Genomic DNA, 18,661 nt, shown 5'->3' with positions numbered 1-18,661 from the left:
AGTAGCCAAAATGCATGACGTACCGAGTGCTGCGCCGTTAAAAGGTCATTCCCCCCACATATGTAGAAAAATGTGTAGGACAGATTTGTAGAGCAACAGTAGAACAGTGGTTGCCATGTGACACCTGAACGTGATGACACGCGAGTAGAGAAAGGAAGCCGGTGGAAGTAATGTGCGCCCCACTACAAAAGAACGAAAGCTAAGAAAGAGACGCAAATACGATTTAGCAGTAAAGGAGTTGTCAGTAAGAGTCACCAGGCTTTCGCTTTAGAAACACGTAAGCAAATTTAAGTGCCCTGAGTAACTTTTCATTCACGGGCTTGTGGCCGACAACGACACAAAAAATTCTGACCAATGGACCACTAACGAGTTCACTGTAAAATGAACAAAGCTAGGAACATTCACAAACTAGAGTTTATTGAAAGCGACCGAGAGCCTTCTCGAATGCTGCCTTCTTGACCGGACAGTGCTCATTAGGTCTGTGTAGAACCGACTGTATTTGTAAACCACGGTGGCCCTGCGAGAGAGAAAAAAAAAACGGGCATTATAAGTGCAAACACTTTGTTACATTTACGATCAGAGAACCTAAGTATTACGGGCGATGTTCCAAACTTCCTAACAGTGTGAGGGCGGACGCCTAGTTGGACCTTCTGCTAATCTGCTTTTGAACTTTCTGCTAACTTTGCGGCCTTGCAGTCACCGCTTGACCAGCCTGACAGCACCAACGCCAGCTAGAGAATGAAACCATCTCTAGGTGGCGTTGACTGCGCCCTCCGTAGCTCGTTCCGCTCTCTCGCCGTCGCCAGAGGCCTCCTCTTCGCCCCGTTCGCACCTCCCAAAGGGGTTCGTATTGCACGGGCGGCAGTGGCTGTCTTCAGGACCCGGCAAACTGTCCGATTTTATGTGCGATTCTGTAATCCTCCAAACAATTTTCCGTGCCCCCACGCGTTCTTTCTTCACCTGTGGCTACCTAGCTTTCCTAATCTGCGTCGACATGGTAAGCTCGTGGTTTCTGCGACATCAGCACATTCACTTCCCCTATTTGACGTCTTTGAACAGAAAAAGCAAGCCCTTCTTAGTCAGTACTTCTTGCTATTTCCCGCCCTCCGAGAGAATCGAGATAGCATTCGCGTAAAATAAAAAGAACGAAAAACTGGGGTTTTTCTTTCCGGCGACGCTCTTTTTTGCGCCACTTAGCGATTGAGCTGGTGTGGGCGGGGCACAAACGACAGGACATCCAAGCACACCAAAAGCGTGTTCGTTTTAAAAAAAGGGAGAACAACAAAGAATGGGTAAATATTTAAGGAAGATCTGCCGCGGCGGTGGCGATAGAAGAGAGCGTGTGTCTCACTTGAAGTGCACCCGTCCGGATGCGTTGGCGGGCGCCACCCACAGCAGCTTGACGTTGGTCTTCTTCTTCTTGTTCACGTGCGTGGCGGCAGAGCAGCTCTGCAGGGGCTGATAAAGGGCTCCGCGGCTGAAGTGGCCCACCTCGGTGTCGTTCTCATCCAGCGCCTTCACCAGGAAGCCCTTGAAGTGCGAGTTTTTGGCGTACAGGGTCACTGCAAAAAGGAATTTGGGTTTGGCATCTTATTCCCTGTCCGTTAGTCTGCAGCTTGATATCCCCCTGAGCCTTCTCAGTGCTCAGGACTCAGTGGCTAAGGCTTCGTGCTGCTGAGCCCCAGGGCGCGGGCTTGGTCCAGGCCGCGATAGCCGCTTTGTTGTTGGAGGCGAAAAGAGAAAACAACCATGTGTCGATACTTCGGCGCACGTTAAAGGTACCCAGGGGGTCAAAATTAATCCGGAGCGTGCACTACGGCGTGCCCCATAGTCCAGGTGTATCTTCGGCGCGTAAAAATTTCCAGAATTTGAATTTCGAGCGTTTAGTTGCTGCTGACCTAAAGGGTGTGCGAGACGGGTGGTTAAAGTTGATGCGAAGTTTCAGTTGCTCCATGTGGACTTTACGACGTCGCCCAGACCATCCTCCCAACAACCTTTACGGCGGAAGCGAGGTCCTTTATACGAATATCTACTAAAGCGTTTGCATAAAACTGGCCTTTACGGTACTCTCGTGCGTGAAGCCACGCGTACCACCTCACCGTTTCCCCCTTTTAGATTTCTTTTTGTTTTATTTTATTTTTACTTATTTTTAAAGCTTACCATTCTTGCTGGTGCCCTCTGACAAAATGGTGCCATAAAATAAGAAAACTGGCCACTCATGTCTCTTGCAGAGAAATTCTTTTTATGATATAAAGGAGGTTGTGAATTTTTAAGATAATGTAGCATACATTGCATGGACATTGCATGGACTCAGAGCCTTGCCGGAGCGTATTTACATTAATTTAAACTCAACTGTTTTAGCGCAGAGTTTAATCATGAGTAGGAACTTGATGCACAACAGTAGCCGGACAAACCCTGACAATTTGTTCAGAGACATCATGAAGACAAAACACGGCCTCATTTTATTTGAAAGAAGTAATCGCTACATACGGGGGTCAGGGACGGGCTTGTGACATATAGAGACATCACCGCTAGCTATCGCTTAGGCCGCCTGAAATACCCCGCGGCACATCCCTCCCTCAGCCGGTGGCAATCTGTGGCCTGGCGACTCTTGCAGTCCAACACCTTTCCTAACCCCGTAGCCTACAGCCACCTATACCCAGACATTTACAAATATCAATGAAGATGTGCTCGGAACGAGCCAGCCTGCAGCACATGGTATGGGCCTGTCCCGAGAAACCACAACAAACATCACAGACAATAGTGATCAGGACTCAGAAGCAATGGGAGGCCGTGTTGCTCAGCTGCGACCAAGAGACTCAACGCAGCCTTGTCCAACTGGCCGAAGATGCCGCTAGGGGTCGCGGGCTCCTGGCCGCCATCTGACGGGGAAGGACCGTCGAACGTTCCCTTTCGTCCGCTTCCTTTGGGCAAAATAAAGTTTTCTCATCACCACCATCACTAGCCTTTCTTAACTCACTCCCTTTATACTCCGGCCCCTAAAGAAGTCGTCTTCACACACACAAAAAAAAGATACAAAAGACTGAACATTTTCCCACTCGTGCGTTACCCAACGTTAGAACGACGTAAAAGCAAATATATTAGAAAGATAGTTATAGTTGTGCTAACTCCATGTTAGCGTTCAAGTGGTACGACGATCATAGTGAACTACAGCTGGCACCTCTGCAATCACGCAGTCACGCTTCTTGGCGGTAAACAAGTCCGTATGACGTCATAAGGCTGAATTAAGTTTACCGATACCTTGGCCTCCAACAAAGGTGACACTAAACATCTGTTGGCAACGCCATCGTAGCATTAAGTGCTCCGCTCGGGCGCTCTAGCGCCAGTATAATGAGTGCGAAAGTGAGAGGACATAAAGGTGCCACTGCGCTAACTTCCAGAATACCAGGCATTTTTAGTCGGTGTGCCGCAATCAAGCGTAACCGGTCCCGGTACGGTACTCGGTAGCCGACCGGCGCCACTGCGCGTGCGCAGAAAGGGGGAGACCGGCAGAGTGCATGCACAGGTGCACCGATCCGAGCCCGGTTCTCCTCTTCGTTATAACTCTGTAATAGAGAGCTTTAACTCACTGTGTGTTCCGGGACCCGAGTGCGCATGCGCGCGCGGTCACGGTGGGGCGGGCCACCATTCAGCGGAACGAATGAGCGGGCACGCCGAGGGCCTGACGCCCGTCGGCGGAGCTAAAAGCCATCCTATACCGTAACGAATGCGCACATACCCAGTGGGGTCCCGGTATACAAACCGAACAGTCGGTACACGCGTATGCGAAAACTGTCAAATAAAATTTCTCGTTTCTGCACGGCTTTTCCCTTGGCGGAGTTCTGCACGGACTGGAAGTCAAACCCGGACGTAATGTTCGACTGCACGTACCTGTGACGGAGTCGTTCGGGGTGAACTGGGCCTTGTCCTGAGTCAGCCGGTAGGGGGAATCGCTGGCGTTAAACTGCTGGGCTCCCGGGTGCCCGGGAAGCATGTCACCGCACGCGTACTCCGGAGCGCCATCGGGAAAAGTCAGGGAGCCGCGCAAGCTCAACAGCAGCAGCAACAGTGGCAGTGGCAGTGACGCCGCGTGGGACATTTTCCGGTCCAGCCTCGATGAATGAAAAGCGTCGACAGATCTGCGAAGTGTATATGCACGACAAATCGATTCCAGGCTGATTGTCTATATGGAAGATTATACTTCCAAAACGGAAACTATATATCTTGGGGGCGCTCACAGATGCAGCTGCAGATTTGTTGCAAATGTGGCACCCGGTAACTCCGCAGTGTTCCATTTCGTAGATAGGAATATCATAAATAGCCGTGCCAAAAACTTTGGTCAAGTCAACACAAACAGAGCCAAGAATGTTCGGAAGCGTCTTCGATACAGCAGTTACATTTTCCCGTTATGGCAATAATTGTGCATTCCATTCCATCGACGTACCCACGGTAGGAACTGAATTGTTCCGTATACAGTAGGCTACCTTTTTTTTTTCTAAAAAATCCAGGCAGTAGTGGATGAGTAAGTTTCCCAAATATTTTTCTGAGAGTGCGACAGAACAGAGTTCAGCACGAATTTGCCACTTCTTCTTTTTTGAAATAGCGGAATTGCTTACTTCTTTTACGTTTGGAGGCACACAAGTTAAAAGAAAAATGCTATTCAGCTGAACGATGCTAAAATTAAATCAGCATTTGGTTTTTATAAGGAATTAAACTGCTTGGCAGCAAGATACCTTTACAAAACGAATACATTTGTCTAGAATCAAATGAGCGTGCAACGAAGATTTTTGGTGCGACTCGCCGCGATGGCAGAGTGGTTATGCTGAGCCCAAGGACGTGGGTTCGGTCCCGGCCGCGGTGACCTCATCCTCAAAGGCGTCAAGCGAAAGCGCCATTGTGTCTAATTTCGGCGCACGTTAAAGATCCTAATTAATCCGGCACACTCCCCTACGGCACGCTTCATAGCCTACGTGTAGCATCGAAGCGTTAAACCCAATAATTTGAATTTTTTGTGCGGTTACTGAGAACGACGTGAACGAATGCCCCATGAGTTATTTATTAAAGAACATTGATCCTAATAAGCGCATATATTGTCCTTTCCGGAGCAACTGAATGGCGTAATTGTCTAGCACCGGCGGCCTACTACACTGTACTCGGGTACAAGTTAAGAACGGCAACAAAAGTTGCCGCTGTGCCTCATCACCGCAGCCGGATGTTACTCCACGCGGCGCAAATAGTGTGTTATTGGGAATATTTTGAACATGGCACGAGCCGTTTCCGTGATTTTTTGTACCTAATATGCTTATAAACCACTGCAGCGACGACAAACAAACTACGTGAGAAAAGGAATACGATATTACGCATTCATAGCAATCTCCTTTCAAAACGCGCGCGCCCGTTGATATCTTCGCTTAGGCGGAGTGATATCGTACATGAGCTATTGCCGTTCTTAACTTGACCCCGAGTATAGCGCTTGTAGCCGTTACGCCACATCATTGACCCAACTCAGACGGGAGGGGAAACGCAGCGTCAACTCCGAAGAGCCCTACACGGGTACCAAGGTACGACGACCCAACTCGCGGATACTCTACGTGACAGATATCTCTGCCGCACGGAAGACCCCAGTGGACCTGAGTATCAGTACGCAGGCAAACAGAACCCAGACATGGATGCCCCCTTTACACTACAAGACCTTCGGGCAGTTTTAGCTAAGATGCGCAGAGGTACAGCCCCGGGAAGATACCGTATAATAGTCCAACTATTGGCGAACCTCTCGGACTCGGCCTACTTCCAACTGTTGGATTACATAAATCAAATCTGGGACGGCCGTCCACTCCCCTCAGAATGGAAGACCTCCTTGGTCACTTTTATACCCACACCAGAAAAAAAAGTTAATATTGATAATCTGAGGCCAATTTCGCTCACCTCATGCGCGGGTAAGCTCATGGAGGCGATGGTCAGGGATCGCCTCTCTCCACACATTAAGTCCACAGGCCTCTTTGCAGACACTATGTTTGGGTTCCGCTCACATATGTCAGCGCATGACGTCCTTCTCCAGCTACGCCGCGACGTAATTCGACCAACTACAATGCGACACAACGATAAAGCCATCCTTGCCCTAGATCTCAAAGGGGCATTTGACAACTTCCGGCTCAGCACCATACTAGAAAACTTAAGCACAACGGATTGGGGTCAGAAAGCCTTCGCGTACGTCAAAGATTTCCTCTGAAAACGTCAAGCATTCCTTATAGGATCGAAGATGAAGAGTACGGTCCATATTACATGGGTACAAGGGGACTCCACAAGGAGCGGTCCTGCCGCCGCAACTCTTTAATCGCTATGATGCAGCTGCCGCACAAATTAGCTCGAGTAAAGGGCATACAACATGCCCTGTACGCTGATGACATAACAATCTGGAGCACAGAAGGCAGCCTTGGGGAAATGGAGGACCGCCTGCAAAGGGCTGCCAGCATTGACGAAAGCTATGCTAATTACTGCGGCCTCCAATGCGCCTCGACAAAATCAGAACTTTTGCACATTAAAGTCAATCCTAAAGACAACATAAGGCTTTACATCCATTTAACAGATGGTCCTATCAGAGAAGTGGAAGAAATCAGGTTCCTGGGTCTGCTTATTCACAACAAACTTAGCCCAGAGACCACCATTGCCAAACTTAAGCGAACAGGTGAACAGGTCGGACGGATGATACAACGCGTATCCAACAAGCGCGGCGGGTTACGGGGCAAGGACGCGCTCCGGCTCGCCCATGCATTTGTAACCAGTAGAATCCTCTTCTCCCTACTCGTACGACCAAACAAAACGAGAATCGCATTGACGTCATCATTAGGAAGGCCACAAAACGAGCCCTTGACCTCCCGGTGGCTACATCCAACACCAGGTTATCGACGCTGGGAGTGCTCAATTCGTATCAAGAGCTGAAAGAGACCCATCTCACAAATCAGTGCTCGAGACTCGCACAGACGGCGTCGGGGCGCTACTTGCTTGATCGCCTACAAATCAAACACGAGTGCACTCGAGAGGAGTCGTGCAAACTCCCAGAGTTGTGGCGGCACAGGCTCTGGGTGCATCCATTTCCGCGTTACATGGAAAAGCACACTAACGAAGGCAGAAAGGAGGCACGCGCTAGGACCCTGGAAAGGAAATACGGAAATAAGTGTTCGACGTTGATGTGGCAGGACCGTCGCAACAGGCTTGCCGAAACTTCCTTCGTGGTAGAATTTCCAAGACGGCTCTGGACCTCCTGTTGCAAAAGCCACCCGAAAGAAAAGTGAAGATTGTTTGGACGCCATCCCCCTCAACCCGCCAGGGCAACACGCCCGCCCACGACATCGCCCGAGATCTATACCGCCAGGCGACACGAGGGTGTAGGTAAGAGACTACGTGTCCTTTGGTTACATATCAAGACATAACGGGGTACCATAAGTGCCAAAGAATAATCTATCCCCCCGCTCATGAATCTCTAACCAAAGGGCAGGATCACTGCCTCCGGCTCCTCTAAACAAATACGTTTCCTCATCCGACAAAACTTCACTTGCTCCATCCCACGCAGTACTTCACGCTGTGCAAATTTTGCGCTGCCCCGGGCACCCTGTACCATATGGTATGGGAGTGTTCCGCAAACCTCAAAATTCAAAGAATAGCGCACCCTTCCCGTGAGCAGTGGGAGAAGGAGCTGTCCAGCTCCGGTCTCGATTCCCAGCTTAGGCTGGTGGAAAGGGCCATGACGGCAGGGGTCTCCAATAGAGTCCTGGACTGAGGGCCCACACCACATTACGATGCTCCCAATAAAGTTTATCCTCCTCCTCCTCCTTTAGGGTTCTTCACTGCCGCTGTATTCACAGGGACCAGCAAGTCGATGCATGGGCTCTCCTACCGGGCTCCTTACTCCACGCAAGCCGAGGCGATTACCATAGCGCTCGCCGCCTCGGACCCGAAGTCAAGGACAGTAATCACGGACTCTCGCGGAGCCTGTGAAAGCTATTTAGCGGGCAAGGTGCCACCCTTGGTCTGCAGTATTTTAAAGCGAGTGGTGCGGTTCGCCGAGCCCGCACCTAAAGAAATTGTGTGGTTTCCGGGGCATCAGGGTCTGAGAGGTAACGAGGCCGCACACTCGGCTGCCCGAGCGCTCACCCACCGGGCGCCTCACCCATGCTCTCCCGGCTCGGAGATTAGCAAACCACTTCTGCGGTTTAGAGAAATCGTAAAACATTACTGCGATAACCGCCGGCTTTACCCAGTCCCTGCAAAGGAGCTGAGCAAGGTGGATGAGCGAATACTGCGGCGCCTGCAGACGAACACATTTATGTGCCCTGCAGTAGCAAAGCATTTCGACCCTATAAAACAGATGGGCGGTGTATGCACTGTGAAGAGGTGTCCGACACCTTCCACGTGGTGTGGGCATGCCAGAGCAACCCTGTGTTATCCCCCAACCCTTCCCTACCAGAGGCATGGGAGGCAGCCCTGCTCAATTGCTCGGGGCTGGCGTCTCAAAGGGCTCTAGCTCAACGGGCGAGAGCGGCGGCCTTGACCAATGGGGTCCCGGAATAGGGACTGCACCTGTGCGGAGGGCCACAGGCCCTAACTCTCTTTTATTCTTATCATATAATAGAGTTTCACTCCTCATACTCCTCCTTCACGCGGTTTGAAACTTATGATAATCTGTGATAAGCAGTGGCGGATTTGAAAGGGGACAGTAGCCCCCCCTCCCCCCCTGCCTCAAAACGACCTAAAATAAGTTTGCTTGGTACGTCTGCCTATTAAAGTTTTAATAAAAATAATAATGTCTTGCCGATAACTATTTTTCGGGTGCCCATAAAAGCCGATCGGCTGTCCCTGGGAGTACAAATTAAGGCGATTTATTAAAGCGAAGCTTTCAGCCCCTCACTAATGTCGTCTGTAGTCTATCCAAAGCGCACTGCAGGAAAGCCAACTTTCTCTGACGATGATGATGATGGTGGGTGAAGGGAAGAAAAAACTTTGCCCCCGGTGAGAATCGAGCCTAGGTCCCCTGGCGTTATGAAGACGACGTCTGCCCGATTAGGCCATTCCGGCATGGTCGAAGCAGTTTGGATTTGGACAGGGGTGCGTGGACGGTAAAAATTAGACAGAAGATGCACCCCTCCATCTAACGACGACGATGGTTGAACGCTAGGAAAAGCCATGGAATGCCCGTATCAGCAAAGCACTAGAGAGCACAATTGCAGTGCAGTAAAGCGTCCCGATGTGAAACGTGCTCGCTTCTGGGTAGGTTCGTTTGGTGTTGGATTTGATTTTGGAAAACTTCGCGTTCTTCTATCGTTGTCGTTTCGACAGAGGGGTAGCTAGTTTTTTGTTATTATTATTATCATCATCATCATAACCGCAAAACGCTTCTTACGGTTGCAGTGAACTATTCTAGTTCACTGTTCCACGAAAAGTGAACTGTAGTCATCTGATTCAGCGCCCCGTTGTACGTGAGACGTTTATTCGTTTTACTGCTTGTACATAGTTCATTTGTCGCTTTCATTGTCATTTCCCATACCTTCCATATCCATTCCTTTCTCTTTCTGTCCCCAGTACCCTCCCCCCAGAGGGAAGTAGCAGGCCCAAGATCAATTTCTGAGGCCGACCTCTTCTCCTTTTCAATAAATATTTACTCTCTCTCTCTCTCTCTCTCTCTCTCTCTCTCTCTCTCTCTCTCTCTCTCTCTCTCTCTCTCTCTCTCTCTCTCTCTCTCTCTCTCTCTCTCTCTCTCTCTCTCTCTCTCTCTCTCTCTCTCTCTCTCTCTCTCTCTCTCTCTCTCTCACTGTTCCTTCCACCGTCCCCCCTAGGGCGCACCAACAAATCCGCCCCTGGTGATAAGACGGCTCGATCTGTGGCGGGATTTCGTGCCTGTTCTTTATTGAGAATATTTCTTTGTTTCTAGGGGCTTGATTACGGAAGTGATAAGATATCAGATTGTCAATTGTGTTCCGAGTCTTCTCGTTCAGTGTTCCGTGAATTGCTGGAGCCTGAAAACCGCGCCCCCAAACGCCAAGAGACCGCGTGCGCCTCAGCTCGCGCGCCTTTTAGCGCAGTGCGCTTTCACAGTACCAGCCGACAATCACCGTTTTGCTTTAATTTGTTGTCTCTCCACCACAAGGGCATAAAAGATGCCCGCGAAAGCGGCACTAACGGCTCCTCTGTAAAAGTGCCCACATTTACGATATCGCATAAGAATAGGGGCAGAGAGGGCACAGGGGGGATATTCGCAAAAGTCCATGTGGGTATTCTCACTTCCGTGCGCGAAGCATGTGTAGATACCCGGATGCAAGAGATTATAATTGGAACCCGAAAAAGACTTCCGTCGAGGCACTCTACGCCGACTTCCACGCCTCTTCCAAAGACGTCCCACAACGATTCGCTATGAGATCGCAATTCCGTCGGCCTTTTGACGTGATGCGGCGGTTAGTCGTCCTGTGGACGACAGCCTGGGAAAAAAATATCCCCTCTGTTGTGACCCGGACAAGAGGCTCCCTGGACTTAGGAGGTTAACCACACTTTTCTACCCCTTCCCTTTAAGCTCAATAAACGCTTTACCAACCAACAAATCCCCTGTTTCAAACCATGAACCTCCTTATGCTTAGCAAGCACGCTATATTCCACTGTGCCACGCAAGTGGGATGTTTTCTGTAGGGAAGAGTTGGAGGTGACGGCTGCGCGTCGCTTGTTTCTACGGACGCCGCGATTGCTATGCTGCGCTGCACGTTGTGGGATGAGCGCGTAATTTGAAATCTCTCCAATCAAATAGGCGTGGCGCTGCTGTAAGCACAATCGCTGCTATGCAATGTATATGCAATGTCGGTCGCACTGCATGCGCCATATGAATGCTTCGTTGGAATTGGATTGAACTGAATTGGAGTTGATTATCACACGTCACTTGTGTGACATTTGTTGTGTGCGTTCTACCTCCATCCGTGGCACCAAGGGAATGCTCAATTTCTTGGGCACGTGTCAAAGGTGAAGGAAAGAAAGTGAAGGGAGAACACAACTGGCGCTTGCGAATGAAATGTCATACAGACAACGGGAAGTGTAAAGAAGAACGCGCGGGAAACATTCACCAATAAAGAAGTGCCGCATGATCACCAGGCAGCACAAACAGGAAACATGCCTGTTTGGTTTAAGCGGCCATAAAGACAAAATACAACTTTGAGAAGTACCTCACGCGCAGAGCACCTTCCAGCCACGTAAAACCTGAAAAATGCAAGGAGTGCTAAAAGACTCAAATTTTGCGCTACTCTGACGTAATACGGGCGCGAGGGACGTTATATGTGCCAGTACATGAAACATAATTATCAGTGCGTTAACTGCACGTTAGCATTCAGGTGAAGCGATCAGACGGAACTAGAGCCTTCACAATCGCCCAGTCATGCTTCCTGGAGGTGTGTCGGCGGCCGCCAATCGCTCGGAAAAGATTTTGAAGGGCCGAGTGACTACAGCGAAATCACGCAATATCATTATAGACTGGAGAGGAATTGACACTACCTCCTGCGGATCCGCAGCTAAGAAGAAAAGAGGAGATTTACTGGAGACGTTTGCAGACGGGAGTTTCCAGAACCCAGTCCTATATAGTAAATGGCATCCCAAAGTCGTCGATCCAAGTTGTAAGAAATGTAAGGGTCGAGCGGACCTCGTACACATGGTGTGGACTTGTCCTTCGTACAAGAAACCGCACCGAAACGTAGCATCCTAGGAGGCACTACTCCTCAGCCGAACCTCCGAAGCCCAGCGCAAGGTCGGCGGTCTCGCCCTAGAAGCCGCCAAGTCCCAAGGGATACCGGTCGACTGATGGGGGGAGGGGTTACCGTATACGCTCCCTCTTTGACTGGTGTGCAATAAAGTTTTCACAGACTAACTGACGTCATAGAGAAACCTCTGACGTCAGTTAGTCAGAAATCTATGACGTCATAGAGAAATCGCCGCAAAGTGGCTGGGGAGTCGCCGCTGCTTCACATGTTATAGTTAACAGGGAGTTATAGCAGAGCAGAGAACCGGTCCCGGTACGGTACCCGGTAGCCGAACGGCGCCACTGCGCGTGCGCAGAGGGGGAGAGACTGGCTGGGCAGGTGCATGTATACCGTGTACCGGGCGCCGTGCCGGGACCGGTTCTCCGCTCTACGGCCCCATTTTAAAGCGAAGGCGTTCTTAGTGGGACCCATGGCGTTCTGTCAAAAAAACTAATGCATTTCCCCATAGACCGGTTGGTGGTCAACAGAAAAGCTTTGATAAAATCTTTGATACAGGTTTCCATTGTGTCAAAACGGCTACTTGAAAATTGCGAGAAAGGAACGATTCTCTCTCTCTCTCTCTCTCTCTCTCTTTCTCTGTGTGTAAGACAATACACGAATCAATCATGAAGAAGGAGTACAATGGCATACGTACCCTTATCTCATAAACCACGTATCGGTATACATTTAGATCGTTCGTGTGTGCGTTTACTTATTGCGTGAAAAATCGTCAAATGGGTTCGTTCTTCGTTTGCGATAGGGTCTTTGCAGGTTGACGATCGATTGGACGCACTTTCAGAGAAGGATGGACGCAGTCTTGGATTTCGCGTTTCTCTCCACTTTCCCTTAGGAAGGGATGGTAAATTCTTGTTTTAAGCTTGCGATAAGGTTTGTATCGCTGTTATCGGGACAAAGCAGTTTTTTTTTTAACGAACCAAACTTGCATTTTGTGTTTACGGCCCCTTTAAGCCTCATGTGCTATTGTACCAATAATTGGTACGTGTTGCACACGTTTCACGCGCCCTACACAATTTGCTTGCGCCGATTTGCCCAATACTTTTGTGGACAAAAGAGGGAAAGCCAGAGAGGGTCCATCCTTTGTTATTCCTCTCCTTAGGGTCACGTGACCTTTTGCGACGCACACTCCGCAATCACTGAGGCAGTGGATGTGAAGTCGGCATAACTAACTGCTGTGGCCAGACAAAAAATAGGACGCCAATCGTCGGCCTCTGTAATGCGAATTGTGAGCGCAGCTGCGGATATAATTTGTTTTGCCTCCTCTTCCTCCATGCAGTAAAGTATTTGGGACAGGCAGTCATCGCCACCGCCATAATCATCATCATCATCATCAGCAGCAGCAGCAGCAGCAACAACAACAACACCCTACTTACAGTGTTCTAGAACTCCTCGAACACCTAGACGAAGGCGTCTCCCATTGATCTCCAGTCACTCCTGTCCTGTGCTGCCCAGCCCGTTCTTTGCCCCCGAATTTTCATAATTCATTTCTTCATCGAGTTTTCGGCCTTCCCCTTCTTCTAGACGCGTCTCTCGGCACCCACTCTGTTACCCCGGTTGTCCACCGTTTGTCCTTTCGTCTCACTCCATGTCTTCCGCCCTAGAGCGTTCACTGATATGGCCGTATACTTTTATCCTCCGCAGCATTTCTTTCATGAGGTTATGCACTAGGGTAGGGTGCATTTAAGGCGAACAAACAGGCCGGGCGCAGATCACGATTCAGGTTATTCAATACGACAAAAAAAAAAGAGGAGAATGCCGAAAACCAGGACAAATCATGGCAAACACACAACTGGATATCAAACACTTTTTATACTTAATAAATTAAATGGTAAAATAGATTGCACGCGTTCGGTAAGTGGGTTTAAACAGCACATTAAGAATGTATTGCAGTCACTCGGTCTCCACTATACCATTTGATATTGCCTGCCATTTTTTGTTCACGCAATCTAGCTGAAATTTTCTGGTTTGTTTTTCTTGCTTTGTTTTTGTGAATGGCGTTACCGTACTTAGCGAAATATTATACACATGTGTATAGTTATTCACTGTGTCATGAGAAATGCATGTACTGTTGGTGTAACAATTTGATCAGTTGTAAGCGTTTTTTATTATTATCATTTTATTTTATTTTTTATTTTTTTAGGTGGTATCGGTTGTATCAGCTGCTTTATATTATGTTGTGAACTTGCTCGTATATATTTTGGATGTAGTTACTTTCTTGGTGTTCTTTTACTAGACAAGTTGCTTTAGATTTTATTCTCTTTTTTTGTGGCAAACTTTGCTCTGTACAGATACCCAAACTGTCTATATCTTTTGCGTAAAATGTACACGCAACGTTGTTGAACTGCAGAGGGACAGAGTCCTCGTCAGGCAATTTAGCCTTTAGTCTCTGTCCCTGTAGCACACTGTGTATTTTGGTTTCTTCGAATAAAGGATTTATTGAAATTGATTTAATTGAAAACCCCATGGTATAGGTGTCCGAGGCCTCAGTCGCCTTATCACGCATTTCCTCTAACGCGTCAAGGCGAATATCCCCTTTACAATTACGCAATGCACTTTTGAAGCTCGGCCTTCAACTCACCTCAACGAACAGGCGCGAGCAATCGCTACGGGAAACGAAAGCCAATGACAGCGCATATTCTGACTCGACAAACGTTGCCTACAGCGTGACACTGCGCAGTGGGAAGTGGCGTTTACGCACTGCGTAACCCAACAGCGTAGATCAAATTTTCCGGCAGACTGAAATCACATGTCGGGCCTCGTCATTGCCATTCACCCGAATCGTTACCACGGGCGCTACGATTGGCCCTGCAGGTACAGTCTCTGTCAAAATTTTATAGGCCGTGGCGAAGCTGCACAGGCCGCAAAAAATTCGATGTGCACGCTAACGTCTGAAGCGAGGCTGAAATGTTTTATGCCGGAAAGCTATAGAGAAAACACCTTTCTTTCTTACTGTCATAAAATAATTGTGTCCCATCTAAAGGTTAAGCTTATTCTTTGAATTATTTGTGGTCCAGAAGGCTTAGGATTGTCATAGAAAATTTTGACAAAGGGGGTGTACATTGCGGTGAAGCAGATCCACGGAAGTTATTTCAATGCAAGGCTCATCAAAAGCTGTGAAGAACGACGTTGTAGGTAAAAGTTGTGAGCATTCATTCAAGCCAGCAAGCCGATAAATAATTCCAAAATTTTAATTCGTACAGAGCGAAATTCGAATTCTTACCTCCGAGACATCCCAAAGCTTGGTTCGCTTCATTTTTTACACTATACTACCTTTCGTGTTCTCACTTATGGCGTCTGTAATGCGGAAACTCCCTGCAGGAAAGCCAACTTTCTCTGACGATGATAACGAATGATCGTGGGTTATAAAGTGAAAGAAAAAAATCCCTCGCACTTCCCCGAGGGGGAGAGTGTGTAAGTGCGAATGCACGGTTGTTGATTGCGCGATTACGGTGGATATCGTGATCTTGGAGTGGGGAGGAGGCGCCCAACACCCGCAGTCACTGAGCGGAGAGAGGAGGAGGAGAGTAGCGCCCGCCGTTACGGCGAGGGCTACACGAGCGCCCTCACGCGTCGGAATGCGGAGCGCCCGCTACGCGAGCGAGAGCTCTCCCGCCCGAAGTGGAGAGGAGGCGCCCAACACCCGCAGTCACTGAGCGGAGAGAGGAGGAGGAGAGAAGCGCGCGCCCATCTCCCCCCGTTGCTAGGGAAGACGAGGAGGAAGACGAGGAGCGCGCGCACCCGCAGCTGTTGCTATGCGGACGACGGCGGCGGACGATTCAGGCTCGCTTAAGAAGTGCATTCGCACTTAAAAAAACCTATGCGTTGGCCGGAACCGAACTTGGGTACCTCGCGTTATGAAGCCGGCGTCTATCCGATTGCGCCATTTCGACATGGTCGAAACTCAGTCCAAACTCAGACGGCAGCCAAATAATCCGTCGTGAGAAAGCTTGGCGTTCTACCATCGTCGTCGTTAGACGGAGGGGTGCATGATTTAAAAAAAAATAAAAGAGATGAATATTTTCCCCCTCTATTAGTTAAGGTTATTATTATTATTATTACACAGTTAAACATCCCAGGCGAAAAAAACAAAAACAATTGGAGGCCCAATTGGACCTGTCGAAAAACACAACTGGGGCAAATGGAACCATGTGCATTTTCAAATGGTTCCATTTGAACCAGTTGTGTTTTCGGCAGGTCCGAATGGGCCTCCAATTGTTTTTTTTTTTTCGCCTGGGATGGCTTACAAACCAGGTCCGGTATCTTGATGGCAGCTATGAATAAAACAGTACGATAAAACGCACCTCCTGTAGAGACTGATTTCCCAGACCTCACCGGCAGCCTTTGGGACACAGCAGTGTCGGAAACTATTTTTCGTGCAAAACTTTCATTCCCCATTACTCGAACCTTCGTACGCACCAAGGCGTACAAAAGCGAGCCATAACGTTGCTGGAAATTTGCCTTTGGTCGTCGGCAAGGCTGAACAGGAGGTACCAAGTAATTTGCACGCGTCTACGAATGGGGGTGAACGCCCGTCAGCCAGCACTTACCGGTGCGTCTTGAAGTCGCTTGCAGGAGAGCTGAAAGGCTCGGGCGCCGCCGCGGTTTGCTTGTGGTTTGCCCGTCTCGAAAGGAGAAACTCACGGGTAAGTGCTTTCTACTCGTAGATAACGCCGCGATCGCCTGTTCTTTGAGCAAACTGACGAGTGAGTACATCTATCGCGTCTTATCGCTTGTGAGAGTGGATGAATGGGTTACATATAATTTAATCAGACATACCGCGTGGTGCTGATATCACGTGTACTGACGGTGAACATGCATTGTTTCTAATCAGTTCATAACTTTCACGAAACAGAAGGCAGGGGAAAATTCCAGAGATCCTTGACGTGCGTCCAATTATCTACACTGCAGCGATTAGCAACAGGCTTCAGACCGAAGCCACTTTACGACTTGAAAACCCATGTCGTTCTTACCGCCTGCGTACAGTCTTTTTTGCAGTCCCTTTGCCGTTTTCGTACGCCTCGCGGAAGCTGCACTTTCTCTTAGAGAGTTTGTTTAACTCATATGTGTGTTTATATACATACTTTCCTTTATACTTTCCTCAATTGTTTAACTCCTCGTTTTTCTTCTTTTTTTTTCACCTGTACGTTGTGTATATGTTCCCTGCTAATCTTGCCTAGAATTCATGTAAGCCCTCTACCCTATCCCCCTATGTCTATGTACTCTTTCCTCCCCATCCCACCTCCCCTACACCAGCAGGCGTTCCGGTGTCCGCCCCTGTAGGCGAGACAATTTACGCCTGCTGGTGGACCTTGTCTTTCTAAAGAACAATAAATTCTAAATTTCTAAAGAACAATACTTCGAGAGTTCGCTTGCGCGTAGTTTACGATCAAACATTTCTATTGTCAGCCCTCTTTCTACGGCAGGATCCATTCGTTTAGCACGGCGTAAGTCAGTACGCTACTAGTGGCATTATGCAACGTTGCCAGGAGTGACTCCAGTTTTTATTTTGCTGCCACTTGATGTTATGAACACACGGATTCCGTTGCAGATTTGCATCACCCTGCTCGTAGTGTGCGGATAAAGACTTGGAGAACATCAGGAGCGTATGTGTCTGACCACGTATAGTCACAACAATATGGCGGCTCATGGTTTCCTTTGTTGCCCGTCCATTCGAAATATGAAGGTTCCCTGCTGGGCTTAAAAACCGGCGTTGTTGCTGTTGTCCGGCAAAGAAAATGACCGCCGCAGTGAAGAGTGCAAATAAAAAGCACATCTGCATTCCAATGGTAATTGAACCAGGGTCTTTAGAGTAGGCGCCGTGTGCATAAGTACTACCGCGCTATTACAGCACGTTATCAGCAACGGAACAAGAGTGAGGCTGGTGCTTGCAGCACTGACGTAATATCGCGCGACAAGTGAACGTAACTCTAGGTGGGTAGGACAGGTTCACGCAAGCGATGGGGAGCTCTGATTCTGGGAAAGCTGCGGCATCAAGTGTCGCCAGTCTGCCTGTCGAAGCAATCCGCGCCAGAAGTGACTAAGAAACGTACGCAAGGAAAGAGACACAGACATGATTAGAAGTTAAGTCTTTGGTATCACAAGGCTTCCGTTTTCAAAGCACGTAAGCAGACTTAAGTGCCCCAAGTAATTTTTTATGAGCTTTCGGCCTGTGGTTCGGCCTCTCACGCCGGTGCAGTGTTCTGTCTCCATACGTACAACCACTCTTTTGGCGCCTACTTCGCATGCAAAGGCTAACTTCGGCTGTCGTCAACACTGGCCTTGCACCCTACAAACTTATCAGCTTCAGTGATAGACCTCTTTCGGAGTTACACAATTCTAGTGTCCCTCCCCATTGTGTTGCGGAGGTCGGAGCAGCATCAGTCCTTGGCTAAGCGCAGGCCCCATTGCCGACTTTGTGGATTTTCCTTCAATTTGCAATCTTGACCGGACGTATTTTCCAAAAGGCTCTCAGTTGTGTCATCACTCTAATGCTGACAAGATGGCCGTGTGTGCATGCGACAAAATGACAACCAGTGGCGGACACACGGGGTAACAAAGTGGCTACCGAGAGACGGGACTAGACCGTTAGTTCCATGGAGGGACAAATAAGAAATTCGGTGGCGATAGGGTGCAGCCCTCTGGCATTCCCTGGTTTTCGCGGCGTTGTCGACCGCGTAACGGGAACGCAGCAGCGAAGGCAGAAAGAAAACGGAGAGGAGCGTCAGGCGAAGGGTGAGGAAGAGGACGGCACGCACGGCTATGGCGTCATCTCTCTCACTGCCTCCCCCTCACTCTTGTTTCATGGGTCACCACCAAGGCCCTGACACTTTCCCCAGACGCTGTTCCGTTCGCTGCTAATCCGATCCACGTGACATTTG

The 18,661-nt window shown here is 49.1% G+C and overlaps 1 protein-coding gene across 1 annotated transcript; it reads right to left on the bottom strand.

The window, feature by feature from the left end:
• Window positions 1-396: 396 nt before the first annotated feature.
• Window positions 397-16,471, bottom strand: LOC144178779 (putative defense protein). Its single transcript, XM_077706890.1, has 4 exons — window positions 16,331-16,471; window positions 3,892-4,139; window positions 1,352-1,562; window positions 397-517 (listed from the first exon to the last, which is right to left on the bottom strand). The coding sequence occupies exons 2-4, from the start codon at window positions 4,097-4,099 to the stop codon at window positions 409-411; spliced, it is 528 nt and encodes a 175-aa protein (XP_077563016.1). The 5' UTR covers window positions 4,100-4,139; window positions 16,331-16,471; the 3' UTR covers window positions 397-408.
• Window positions 16,472-18,661: the final 2,190 nt, after the last annotated feature.

The sequence above is a fragment of the Haemaphysalis longicornis genome, unplaced genomic scaffold, assembly GCF_048455015.1.
Source record: "Haemaphysalis longicornis isolate Haplotype H1 unplaced genomic scaffold, Haemaphysalis longicornis Haplotype H1 scaffold_4, whole genome shotgun sequence".
Classification (NCBI taxonomy): Eukaryota; Metazoa; Arthropoda; class Arachnida; order Ixodida; family Ixodidae; genus Haemaphysalis; species Haemaphysalis longicornis.
Note: the sequence above shows the minus strand (reverse complement) of the source record. Positions and strands in the feature narration are given on the sequence as shown.

What these genes read in the sequence shown, in the direction of transcription:
- LOC144178779 (XM_077706890.1), bottom strand. Translation starts at nt 4,099, where the DNA reads ATGTCCCACGCGGCGTCACTGCCACTGCCACTGTTGCTGCTGCTGTTG. An exon ending in CCCGAACGACTCCGTCACAG is followed by an intron (nt 1,563 to 3,891) that starts GTACGTGCAGTC and finishes TCCTTTTTGCAG; the next exon opens with TGACCCTGTACGCCAAAAAC. An exon ending in TCCGGACGGGTGCACTTCAA is followed by an intron (nt 518 to 1,351) that starts GTGAGACACACG and finishes TCTCTCTCGCAG; the next exon opens with GGCCACCGTGGTTTACAAAT.